The 13,792-nt window shown below is 40.1% G+C and overlaps 1 protein-coding gene across 7 annotated transcripts in view; it reads left to right on the top strand.

The window, feature by feature from the left end:
* BAZ1A (bromodomain adjacent to zinc finger domain 1A) overlaps positions 1 to 13,792 on the top strand; it is a 223,060-nt gene that overhangs the window by 108,824 nt on the left and 100,444 nt on the right. For all 7 annotated transcript variants that reach the window (XR_004666142.4, XM_034937427.4, XM_063596184.1 and 4 more), the window contains one exon: positions 5,875 to 6,153. Coding sequence is in view for 6 of the 7 variants with exons in the window: in XM_034937427.4 (XP_034793318.1) it covers positions 5,875 to 6,153 (279 nt within the window). In the remaining variant the exon portion in view is untranslated. The remainder of the gene's footprint in view (positions 1 to 5,874; positions 6,154 to 13,792) is intronic.

Here is a 13,792-nt window from a genome sequence, read left to right as displayed (position 1 = left end):
TTTTTATGTCACAATTTAATCTTCCCCTACTAGGTTTTTAGTTTTTTAGTTTTCCCAATACCCAACAAATTAATAGTATGTTGCACTTTGTTCCTCAGTTTGTTCACCAGAGTGTTGGTTGACTTCATATTACAGGTGCGTTCTTAAGAAAGTCCCTTGTAACTCAGCGACTTTTCCTTATGAAATAATGGTAAAGAGGAGGGGTCATCAAATTTTTTCCACAAAGGGCCAGATAATCAGTATTTCAGGCTTTGCTTGGCCATAGGGTCTCTTGTACCTATCCAACTGTGCAAATGTAGTGAGAAAGCAGTTATTGACAACACCTAAAAATACGGGTATAGTTGTGTTCCCCAAAAAATCTACAAAAACAGGTGGAGGGCAGGGTTTGGTCTCTGTGCCAGTAGGATGCCCACCTTTAGTGAAGAGGATGATTGAAAGAGCGCAGTCATAAATCTGACATTAATAACCTGTATTAGCCTAAATTTACATTCATATAAAAATACTTTGTATGTTATCATTTTTGCTCACAGTAGTAAAATGTATTTCTTGTAAGTTTCATTAGTTACATTCTTAATAATGTAGAAATTGAAGAGGCATTGTAACCAACCCCCTAGAATTCAGTATTAACAAATTCTGCACATTTAAATGTGTATGATAAATGGGTAAAGTGTGAGCAGAATTACAGAAGTGGGAGAAAGTGAAGGTGTGTAATGTTAGAGATGGTGCTGTGCTGTTAGGGGGTTATGAGTAGGGGAGAGATGACCCTTGGACTTTTCTCCCTTAAATTGGCCACTGTGGTAGCATGCCCTGCCTCCTTAGGGTAAGTCTTTGCGCACAGTGAAGCTATAATGTAACAATAACTTTGTAGAGTAAATAGACACAAAGGAAACAAATGGCACAAACATTTTGTAGGAGATAGTAGAAACCTTGGGGTATAAAAGGGCAGCTGTACATCACTGGTTGTGGCATTTGTGCCATTGCTGTTCTTGGTATTTTTAGGCAGTGTTAAATCTAAATCGTGTTTGTTGCACTTCACTGCATTTAGCTGTCCCCCTGCCATGGCATGAAATATCCCATGCGTGGCCTACTCAATACCCCAGGCACTTAGCTGCTGTGGCTAGAGCTGTGCTGTCCAGAACAGGAGCCATTACTTGGCCAGATGGGTTATTAAGTACTTGAAATGTGATTAGTCCGAATTAAGATAGACATAAATGTAAAATATACATTGGATTTTTTTTTCTTTTTTTTTGTTTGAGACAGTCTCGCTCTGTTGCCCTGGCTGGAGTGCAGTGGCACAATCTCAGCTCACTGCAACCTCCACCTCCCGGGTTCAGGTGATTTTCCTGCCTCAGCCTCCCCAATAGCTGGGACTACAGGCGCGTGCCACCACGCCTGGCTAATTATTTGTATTTTTAGTAGAGACGGGGTTTCACTGTGTTAGCCAGCATGTACTCGATCTCCTGACCTCGCGATCTGCCTGCCTCAGCCTCCCAAAGTGCTGGGATTACAGGCGTGAGCCACCATGACCGGCGGATTTTTTTTTTTTTTTAAAGAAGAATGTAAGTAAAGTATGTCAATTTTTAAAATGTTTATTACGTATTGAAATGAAATTATTTTGTGATATATTGGGTTATTTTTATTTTAAAATTTTTAAATGTGACCACTAGAAAATTTAAAATTATACATGTGACTAACCATTCTATTTCTACTAGCACTGGCTTACAGACTAAAGTATAAGATATTTAGATTTGAAGTATAATTTTCTCAAGCAATACTAAGTATTGTTTAAGTTATTAGAAGTATACTTCATGTGATGGATATCCCAGTTACCCCGATTTGATCATTACACATTGTATACAGGTATTAATATGTATAACTGTTATATATCAATTTTAAAAAAGAGGAAAAAAGTATACCAATGTACATTATGTGCTAACTATGTACTGGTTTGAGAAGCTAAATATTATAGATATGTTTGTTTCTATAGGAAAAAGTTAGAACTTTTTTCCTTTCTTTCTTAGTTTTTTTTTTTTTTTTTTTTTTGAGATATTGTCTTACTCTGTCACCCAGGCTAGAGTGCAATGGTGCGATCTTGGCTCACTGCAACCTCAGCCTCACGGGCTGAAGTGCTCCTCCTGCCTCAGCCTCCTGAGTAGCTAGGACTACAGGCATGTGCCACCACGTGGACCTGGCTAATTTTTCCGTTTTTAGTAGAGACTGGGTTTTGCCGTGTCACCCAGGCTGGTCTTGAGCTCTTGGGCTTAAGCATTTCTCTTGCCTCAATCTTCCAAAGTGGTGGAATTACAGATGTGAGCCACCGTGCCTGAACTAGAACTTTTTTAAGAAACAGGGTTGTGCTCTGTCACTCAGGCTGGAGTGCAGTGGTGTAATCATAGCTCACTGCAGCCTTGAACTCCTGGGTTCAGGTGCTCTTCCCACCTCAGCCTCCTGAGTAGCAAGGACTATAGATGTGCGCCCCCTGGCTAATTTTTTTCTTCAATTTTTGGTGGAGACAGGGTCTCGCTTTGTTGCGCAGTCTGGTCTCGAACTCCTGGCTTCAAGTGATCCTCCTGCCTCAGCCTGCCGAAGTGCTGGGATTACAGGCATGAGCCATCGTGTCTGGCTAAGACCTACCTGTTAACATTACTTCCCCCCAAAAAAGTTCTAATAGTATTTTTAAAAATCTTTTTTTACCTTCTGAATTCTTCCCTTCCCTTTCTCTGAATTCTTAGGATATCTGCCTTCTATCTTATAAGGATAACTGCTTTTTACTTTGTATTTTTGATGATATACACCGATTATTTCCTGAACTAAACTTTAGTTCAAAAGGATCTTCTTTGTACTGAATTAAGAGCCATATAACTTGGCATATGCATGCTATTTCTGTAGATCTCATTTAAGTTAAGGTATGATTAGTTTCTCTTGCTTTATTTCCATAGATACCTTTTTAAAAAGTTGTTCTATAGAGATGTACAAAGGAAACAATCTAAATGGAATTGCCCCCAATTTTTGGAGATCAAACTAATAGAGATAACCTACACCGATAGATGTGCTAACCAGGAAATAGACATATAACAGTTTAAGTACTTTTAGAATGACGGGAGAAGTAAAGATTTCAGGAAGGAGAAAAAATTGAAGAATAATGAATTATATGGTTACATATAATTATAGAAAAGTAGTACAAAGTATAAAGCAGGAAAAAATTTTACCTGTATCTTACCACTTAGAGGCAGCCATTGTTAACCCTTTTGCATATGTATAACCATATGCATATATATAAAAAAATTTTTTTTCAGACAGTCTCATTCTTACACAGGCTGGAGTGCAGTGGCATGATTGTGGCTCACTGTAGCCTTGAACTCCTGGACTGAAGCAATTCTCCTGCCTCGGCCTCCAGAGTAGCTCGAATTACAGGCTCATGCTACCACAGTGGGCTTTTTACATTAAAAAAAAATTATATTGGCTGGGCGTGGTGGCTCACGCCTGTAATTTTAGCACTTTGGGAGGCTGAGGTGGGCAGATCACCAGGTCAGGAGATCAAGACCATCCTGGCTAACATGGTGAAACCCCATCTCTACTGAAAATGCAAAAAACTAGCCAGGCATGGTGGCATGTGCCTTTAGTCCCAGCTACTTGAGAGACTGAGGCAGGTGAATCCCTTGAACCTGGGAGGCGGAGGTTGCAGTGAGCCAAGATCATGCTACTACACTCCAGCCTGGGTGACAGAGCGAGACTCTGTCTTTAAAAAAAAAAAAAAATTATTGCGCTGTGTGCGGTGGCTCACGCCTATAATCCTAGCACTTTGGGAGGCTGAGGTGGTGAATTGCTTGAGGCCAGGAGTTCAAGACCAGCTTGGCCAACATGATGAAACTCCATCTCTACTAAAAATACAAAAATTAGCCAGGCATAGTGGTATGTACCTGTAGTCCCAGCTACTTGGGTGGCTGAGGCACAAGAATTGCTGGAACCAGGGAGGCAGAATTTGCAGTGAGCTAAGATCATACCACTGCACTCCAGCCTGGGCAACAGCATGAGATTCTGTCTCTGGAAAGTAAATACATAAATAAAAATAAAAATTCAAACAGGCTGGGCGTGGTGGCTCATTCCTATAATCTTAACACTTTGGGAGGCTGAAGTGGGAAGATAGCTTGAGCCCAGGAGGTTGAGACCATCCTGGGCAACATAGTGAGACCCCATCTCTACACTCTCAAAAAAATTAGGTGAGTGTCCTGGTGTGCACCTGTAGTCCCAAATACTCAGGAGGCTGAGGCAAGACAGAATGCTTGATCCTAGGTGATTGTACCACTGCCCTTCAGTCTGGACAACAGAGTGAGACTCTCTTAAAAAAGAAAAAAAAAATTCAAACAATATAGAATTATTTAGAATCACAAAAAAAGTTTTCCTTTTCCTTCCTTCCCAGTCTCCCCTCCTTTCTCCATAGGGAATATCTTTACAGTATATATATAAGTACATACATTTTTGTGATTATTATAATTAATGTACATGGGATTGTGTATTCATTGATTCATGTTTTTCCTACCCATTATGTCTTAGAAATCTTTCTGTGATATAGATCTCTTGCATTTTAAAGGAGAGTGGATAGGGCTGGGAATGGTGGCTCACGCCTGTAATCCCAGCACTTTGGGAGGCCGAGGCAGGTGGATCACAAGGTCAAGAGTTCGAGACCAGCCTGGCCAACATGAGGAAACCCCATCTCTATTAAGAATATAAAAATTAGATGAGCATGGCCGGGCGCGGTGGCTCACACCTGTAATCCCAGCACTTTGGGAGGTTGAGGCAGGCAGATCGCCTGAGGTCAGGAGTTTGAGACCAGACTGACCAACATGGAGAAACCCCGTCTCTACTAAAAATACAAAATTAGCCGGGCGTGGTGGCACATGCCTGTAATCCCAGCTATTAAGGAGGCTGAGGCAGGAGAATCCTTGAACCTGGGAGGCAGAGGTTGTGGTGAGCCGAGATCGTGCCATTGCACTCCAGTCTGGGCGACAAGAGTGAAACTCCATCTCAAAAAAAAAAAAAAAAAAAAAAGCCGAGCGTGGTGGCGGGCACCTGTAATCCCAGCTGCTCAGGAAGCTGAGGCAGGAGAATCGCTTAAACCTGGGAGGTGGAGGTTGCAGTGAGCCGAGATCTGGCCACTGTATTCCAGCCTGGGTGACAGAGTGAGACTCCGTCTCAAAAAAAAAAAAAAAAGAGAGTGGATAGAGTTTTTGAAAATAGGTAAATGCACGTATTAAGGAATTCCAGCAGAATAGAAGAGCACTGAATAGAATGGTTCCCCAGTCTTATCACTACTGCCTGTTACCTCGAGTTTTGTATGACATTCCAGAAACCTATGCTTCTATAGGTACCTTTTATTTTCTTTCCTTTTTCTCTTTTCCTCTTTTTTTTTTAATAACACAAATGAGATCATCATATAGTTTCAAGAAAATACAGGAGAGATCAAACTGAAAATAGGTATTTTTCTATTAACATTAATGGAAATGTTAATTAAGAACTTTATACTTTTTAATGACTGATTTTTCGTTATATAAAGTACTACTTTATTTAGCTTTTCTCTTGTTAGCTGCTTAAAGTTTTCAGTTTTTCACTGAAAAGCAGATGGAACTCAAAGTCTAGTTTTGACTGATGTACCTTTAAATTGCAAAATATAAATATTTAGTTTAAATATACTTTTTCTTATGTTTGTATTAATGTTATAAGTTGACCAGTTACCAAACCCTTGAGTTCTGTGAGTCTACATAAAATTTTGCATTAAAGGCACAAAAATAACCTGATAATGCTATCAGTTTTTAATGTAAAATTTGTGAAATGATAGGTAATGGGCTTTTGTTTTTGTTTTTGTTTTTTAATCAGTGACTTTTTTGAACGAACCATTCTGTGCAACAGCCTTGTGTGGAGTTGTGCTGTGACGGGTAGACCTGGACTGACGTATCAGGAAGCACTTGAATCAGAAAAAAAAGCAAGACAGAATCTTCAGAGTTTTCCAGAACCACTAATTATTCCAGTTTTATACTTGACCAGCCTTACCCATCGTTCGCGCTTACATGAAATTTGTGATGATATCTTTGCATATGTCAAGGATCGATATTTTGTCGAAGAAACTGTGGAAGTCATTAGGAACAATGGTGCAAGGTAAAGTACTTTTAATTTTTCCTCTTGGTAAGTTTATATTCACATTGCTCAAAATCCAAAACACACAAAGTGGTGACCTAAGGAAATCTTCCCTTTTACTATGCTCTAGCTATTCTGTTAACCCACAGATAGCCCCGGTGTTAGCTGTTCCTTGTATATCTTTCCAAAGCTAATTTATATATATGCCACCAAAAACATATACGTGCATGCGTCTGTATGTGTATATATAACATGTGTCTTATGTAACAAACATGCACAAATTCCTTCCCTTTTTAATGCAAAAGAACATATGTACTCTAGATCCCTTTTCACTTAAAAGATCTTGAAGGTTAGTCCTTTGTTACATAAGCCACCTTCCTTCTCTTTAATTTACTGTATAATAAAGTTCTATTATATGGAAGTTCCATCTTTAGGAGTAGAAATCTTTAGCTAATGGTATCTACTGTGTCCTCATTATGTCACCTAATAGTTTAAATATGCCAGTATTTATTTATTGGTTTTAGTGTTTTATTTAACAAAACCAGGATTGAGTTTTATATACTCCACTAAGTTCTCCTTCTTTCATACTTTCTCACACTGCTTTATTGAGCTGTAACTCACATACAATACACTTCTCCTTTCTGTAGTATACAAATGCAGGGTTAGTGCTCTTCCCTTTCACCGAGCTCTTCAGAAATAAAGTGGATTTTTATATGAACATTGAAAATGACACAATCTATGGCAATAAATGAAAAATTATCAATGTTTTCCTCAAGTCTGAAGCTTTGTGATTGGCTAGTCACTGACATTTATAATAATAAACTTTATATGCATTAAAACCTCTTGTAGCCTCTTGACTTTAGGTATTAACTGTTTTTTGGATGCCCTGCCCCCATTATTGACCTGAATACAAATTTTTTTTTTCTGGATTTTAAACTTTAGAAGCCAAAAGTTATTTATGTTGTTACTATTATCTTATTATCATTATAAGTTTGTATGTAATGTTAGAATTAATGTCTTAACAAATTAATATAATCCATTTTAATTGTTAGGTGCTACTCTACTTGAATCTTAAAAAGCCAAGCAACCAAATGTGTTTATATTAAGATATAATTTATTTGGGTTTGATTTTTGGCAAGTAATTAAGTTCTTTTTTTTTTTTTGAGACGGAGTTCCGCTCTTGTTGCCCAGGCTGGAGTGCAATGGCAAGATCTCAGTTCACTGTAACCTCAACCTCCCAGGTTCAAGTGATTCTTATGCCTCAGCCTCCTGAGTAGCTGGGATTACAGGCACCCACCACCACACCCAGCTAATTTTTGTATTTTTAGTAGAGACGGGACTTCATCAGGCTGGTCTTGAACTCCTGTCCTCAGGTGATCCACCCGCCTTGGCCTCTCAAAGTGCTGGGATTACAGGTGTAAGCCACTGCGCTTGGCCTAAGGCTTAATTTCTTAATATATTGGCTATTCTTTTTATTGTGTGAGACAAGGTCTGGCTCTGGGTTTGTTTGGTTTTTTTTTGCTTTTTTTTTTTTTTTTTTTTTAACTTTTGGTATAGATGAGGTCTGGCTCTGTTGCCCAGGCTAGAGTGCAGTGGCTCCATCTCAGCTCACTACAACCTCTACCTCCCAGGCTCAAGCCATCCTCCCACCTCAGCCTCCTGAGTAGCTGGGACTACAGGTGCATTCCACCATGTCCAACTCATTTTTGTATTTTTTGTAGAGACGGGGTTTCACCATGTTGCCCCAGCAGTTCTCAAACTCATGAACTCAAGTAATCCACCTGCCTTGGCCTCCCAAAGTGCTGGGATTACAGGCTGAGCTACCAAGCCCAGCCTATATTGGCCATTCGTAATTGGTGATTGTGCCTGAAGTTTTCCTCCCTTAAGTACAACATTCTGAATGTACTCTGTTAAAAAACAAAAACAAAAACAAAAAACTATGGAACTCTTGTCCTAATGCATTTAAATAATTAAGCATAGAATTGGGTTAATCTGAAATGTGCTTGTAAGAACAAGAGAACAGTACTTTATTAGTTATTTTTATCTAAAAACTAAGAATGGTTACAGTTATTAGATCCACTCCTTAGGTCCTTTGTTCCCATGATCACTTAGATTATAAGTACCGTAGGGTTGGGGCGTTTGGGGAGGGTGGAGGTTGTGGAACTTGAGACTAGAGACTCCCCAACTCCTCAACTCCTCCAAAGACTGGAGACAGCACGAATTAGAATTCATATGTATATTTTACTAATATATCCTTAAGGTTGGCATCTTTTACAAAGCTATTTTGTTTGTCTTCTCTGTAACTTGCTGTGAGCACCATTGACAAGGGAGTAGTAAGTAAGGTAAGAATAGTAAAAACAAAATACTAAGAGGTGGCATATGAAAAAGATTAATTGGGGATGATGAATCATAGGAAAATCATGATTTAAAGGAGGCTCAGTTAAGAGTTAAGTAGAAAAGGGGTCTCAAGATGCCAGTGGATAATCTAGTAAGTTTTTAAGCTAAGTAATTAAATTTTTTCAACCAATAGCAGAAAATCATCAGGAAAAGTATTTAGAAATAACTGAAAACCTCTTTCCCTTTTAAAATTAAGTTACGCTGTTGTTTTTCTATGGATTTTTTTTTTTTTTTTGACAGGGTCTGGCCCTGTTGCCCAGACTGTGCAGTGGTACAATCAGAACTCACTGCAGCCTCAATCTCTCAGCCTCAAGCAGTCATCCTGCCTCAGCCTCCTGAGTAGCTGGGACTATAGGCATGTGCCACCACACCTGGCTGATTTATTTATTTTTTTAACTTTTAGTATAGATGAGGTCTGGCTATGTTGCTCCTAAGCTCAAACAATAATCCCACCTCGGCTTCCCAAAGTGCTAGGGTTATAGATGTGAGCCACTGCGCCTGGCCTTTTCTGTGGATCTTATAAATCAACCACACTGTCCTATGAAGTGTGAAATAACAACATAATTTACCTTTTAAAGGGATGTACCTATACCAGTCTTGCTGCTATACAGTAGTCATATATTTGAGTTCCTTTTTTATACCAGACACTGATTTAGGTGTTATGGATTAATGGCTCCCCGACTCACAAAGCCAGACATACTTGCTGCTTCTCAAATATGCCAGGCATGATCCCTGCCTCAGGGCCTTTGCATTACTCTTCTCTTTGTCTGGAATTTATTTCCCCAGATATCAACGTGGTGAGTTCTTTTACTTCTTCATGTCTTCCTCCATATCACTTTCATTGAAGCCTTCTGTCCTATCTGAAATTTAGCATTTTCTTGCCCCAACTTTTAATTATTTTATTATTTTAAAATTTATTTTTTGCCTCCCCACCCTCGCCCCAACTTTTAATTATTTTATTTTATTTTAAAATTTATTTATTTTTTGCCTCCCCACCCTCGCCCCAACTTTTAAAACATTCTTGATAATTTTTTAAATTGTGGGCCAGGTGTGGTGGCTCAAGCCTGTAATCTCAGCACTTTGGGAGGCTAAGGCAGGTGGATCACCTGAGGTCAGCAGTTCGAGACCAGCCTGGTCAACATGGCAAAACCCCATCTCTACAAAAAATACAAAAATTAGCTGGGTGTTTTGTCTTCTCTGTAACTTGCTGTGAGCACTATTGACAAGGGAGTAGTCAATAGTCAATTACAGGTATGTGCCTATAATTCCAGCTACTCAGGAGGCTGAGGCAGAATTGCTTGAACCCAGGAGGTGGAAGTTGCAGTGAACCGAGATCACGCCACTGCACTCCAGTCTGGGCAACAAAGCACGAGTCTGTCTCAAAAAAAAATTTTTTTTTAATTGTGGAAAAATACACAACATAAAATTAGTCATCTTAACCATTTTCGAGGATACAGTTCAGTCATCGCCTCAACATTTTATATTTCTCTTCCATGCTTTGTTTTTTGTTCACCTTGGCACTATTAACATATTTTCTTTATTTATTTTGTTTGTTGGTGGTTTCCTCCACCAGAATGTAAGCTCCATGAGCTCAGGAATTTTTGTTCGCTGTATTGCTAGCACTTAAAATGGCACATAGTATGTGAGCAGAGCAGGTATTTGTTGAAGTATAAATAATGCAAAACAAATTTCAAATAGAAGTGCTTTGAAGGCAGTGGTATGGTAGAGAGTGAGGGGAGGAAGTGGTTGGCACTTGAGCTAGGGTGGTCAGAGAATGTTGCTGTGGAGGAAGTGACATTAACTCTGAGAACAGAATGAAGGAGAAGGAACCAAACATGTCAAGAACTCTCTAGACAGAGGGAAAGGCCTGAAGTGGAAATAATTTAAAATATTGCTCTGGCTGCTGTTTGGTGAAATGATTGAAAGGAGGTCAAGCATGGAAATCCTGGAACCAGTTTGGAGGCTACTACAACAGGCTTTCTAGTGCAGATAAGAACTTTGAATCAGATGGCAGCAGTACAAATGGAGAGAATTGGATGGATTCAGGATATTTTGGGTGGAGAACTAACACGATTTATTCATGGATTGGATGGATGCTGGTTTGGGCAGGGGAATGTGTGGGAAAGGAGAAATCATGGATGATGAAATCATGGATGATCTCAATTTTTTGCCTTTAGTGGATGGTAAGATGGAGAAGCTTAGCTCATGCCTATTGTCCCTTAGCTCATGTCTATACTTGGGCAGGAGGATCAGTTGAGCCCAGGAATGCAAGTGAGCCGACTACATGATCATGCCAACTACACTCCAGCTAGGGTGACACAGCAAGACCCTATCTCTAAAATGAAGAAAAGACTGGGTGCGTTGTGGCTCACGCCTGTAATCCCAGCACTTTGGGAGGCCAAGGCGGGCAGATCATGAGGTCAAGAGATCGAGACCATCCTGGCTAACATGGTGAAACCCCATCTCTACTAAAAATACAAAAAGTTAGCCAGGCGTAGTGGCAGGCATCTGTAGTCCCAGCTACTCAGGAGGCTGAGGCAGGAGAATGATGTGAACCTGGGAGGCGGAGCTTGCAGTGAGCCGAGATTGCGCCACTGCACTCCAGCCTGGGTGACACAGTGAGACTCTGTCTCAAAAAAAAAAAAAAAGAAGAAAAAAGATGCAGAAGCCTCAGAAAGTAATGTATCAGTTTAGCCATCTTTGCACTCAAATCAGGCCTTGTTATTTTCTGATTGCTCTGATTTTGTGTTTCATGGACATATTTGTGTTACTCATAAGTGACTTTTTTTTTTTTTGAGACCGAGTTTCGTTCTCACTGCCCCAGGCTAGAGTGCAGTGACGCAATCTTGGCTCACAGCAACCTCTGCCTCCCGAGTTCAGGTGATTCTCCTGCCTCAGCCTCCCGAGTAGCTGGGATTACAGGCGCCCGCCACCACACCCAGCTAATTTTTGCATTTTTAGTAGAGATGGGGTTTCACTATGTTGACCAGGCTGGTCTTGAACTCCTGACCTCAGGTGATCCACCCATCTCAGCCTTTCAAAGTGCTGCGACTAAAGGTATGAGCCACCGCACCCGGCCTCATAATTGCTTCTTACAGGCTAGATACTGGGCTGGGTATATTGGGGTTTTGGAAAGAATTAAGATGCTCTAAGCAGCCTAGGCAACACGGTGAGACCCTGTCTCTACAAAAATTAAAAAATGAAAAAGCCAGGCATGATGGCATGTGCCTGTAGTCCTAGCTACTCAGGAGGCTGAAACAGGAGGATCACTTGAGCCCAGGAATTCTAGGCTGCAGTGAGCTATGATTGTGCCACTGTGCTGCAGCCTAGGTGACAGTAAGATCTGGTCTCAAAAAAAAAAAAAAAAAAAGATGCTCTTGAGTTCAGTTAAGAGAGAGACAAACATGCAGACTTGCTAAATATTAAAGTTGTGAATAAGGTAACTCAAGAGCTTCCAAGTTCAGTGTGGCATTGAGGCTAGGCCTAGGTTCCCCACACTTAACTAACACTGAATAAGTCTTTTAACCTTTGCCAGATTGGATGATATCTCAGTGTTTAGCTTGCTTGTTCCAATCCTTTGCTCATTTTTCTTTTGGCTTGTTATTAGTATGTTTGTGGGAGATTTATATTAAATACTAGGCATATTAAGCTCTTTGTTATACTGCTACAAGTATGTTTCTGTTCCATTTTTTGTTCTTTTTCTTAAGTGTGCAATAAGGGTAAAAAGCCCTTTACTTATTTATTTATTTTTTGAGATAGTTTCTCACTCTTGTCACTGAGGCTGGAGTGCAGTGGCGTGATCACGGCTCACTGCAGCCTTGACCTCCTGGGCTTGGGTGATCCTCCCACCTTAGCCTCCTGAGTAGCTGGGACCACAGATGTGTGCCACCACACCCAGCTACCTTTTAATTTTTCTGTATTTTGTAGAGACAGGGTTTCGCCATGTTGCCCAGGCTGGTCTCGAACTCCTGGGCTCAAGCAGTCTGCTAGCCTTGGTTTTCCAAAATGTTGAGATTACAGATGTGAGCCACCATGCCTGGCCCAAGACATTTTAAATATATGTAACAAATAATTAAGAAATAAAGAATAAAAATACAATAAACATCCATGCATTCTCCACTTGTGTTAAAAACTTAAGACAAATTAAATTTAACAGAGCTTAACTGACGAAAGAACAATTAGCAAATCAGGCAGCCCCCTGAACCAGAAATAGGTTCAGAGTGACTCTGGTGCTGCTGTATGGTTGAAGAGGATTTATGAACAGAAAAAGAAAAGAGACATACAGAAAATGGAAGTGAGGTACAGAAATAGCCAGATTGGTTGCAGCTTGTCGTTTGCCTTATTTGAACACGGTTTGAACAGTTTGCTGCCTGTGAGTGGTTGAAGTATGGCTGCTGTGATTGGCTGAGACTTAGCTACTTGTTACAAGAGTAGGTTATAGTCTGTGTATACACCCAGTTAGATTATAGTTAACCACGTACAGAGAAACCTTTAGGCTGAACTTAAAATATATAAGGAAGCAGCATTAGGCTAAACTTAACACTTGGTATTATTATATTATTATTATTATTATTTGAGACGTAGTTACACTCTGTCGCCCAGGCTGGAGTGCAGTGGCGCGATCTCAGCTCACTGCAACCTCCGCCTACTGGGTTCGAGCGATACTTGTGCCCCAGCCTCCTGAGTAGCTGGGATTACAGGCCCGCACCACCAAGCCCAGCTAATTTTGTATCATTAGTAGAGATGGGGTTTTGCCATCTTGGCAGGGCTAGTCTCGAACTCCTGACCTCAGGTGATCCGCCAACCTCAGCCTCCCAAAGTGCTGGGATTACAGGCATGAGCCACTGTGCCGAGCCAACACTTGGTTTTAATAGGATACCTTTATCTCTGCTTTTTGTTTATAGTTTGAGAAAAGTTTTATGGGAGGGAGGTAGTGATAGCGAAGGGCAGGATTTGGAGTTAGACTTTGTTGGACAAATGACATCCTTTTGGGTTTTTGCGAGATTAAAATGAAAATGTATATGTATGTATGTGTGTATTGTATACATTTTGAATTGCTATAGAATATGGTAGCATTTTACTGGGGGAATAATACTGCTGTTGACTTGAGGCTTATGTGGTAGTTAATTTTTTTTTCTATTGACTTTAATTTTCTATTGAAAGTTAAATTTTATGTTATGATTAAACTTCAAAGATGACTTGTAATTTTAACATTTTATTTTATTTTATTTTGAGATGGAGTCTCACTCTGTCGCCCAGGCTG

The sequence above is a fragment of the Pan paniscus genome, chromosome 15 (assembly GCF_029289425.2).
Source record: "Pan paniscus chromosome 15, NHGRI_mPanPan1-v2.0_pri, whole genome shotgun sequence".
Taxonomy (NCBI): Eukaryota; Metazoa; Chordata; class Mammalia; order Primates; family Hominidae; genus Pan; species Pan paniscus.
The sequence above is the reverse complement of the archived record's forward strand: the minus strand, read 5'-3'. Positions and strand labels throughout refer to the sequence as shown.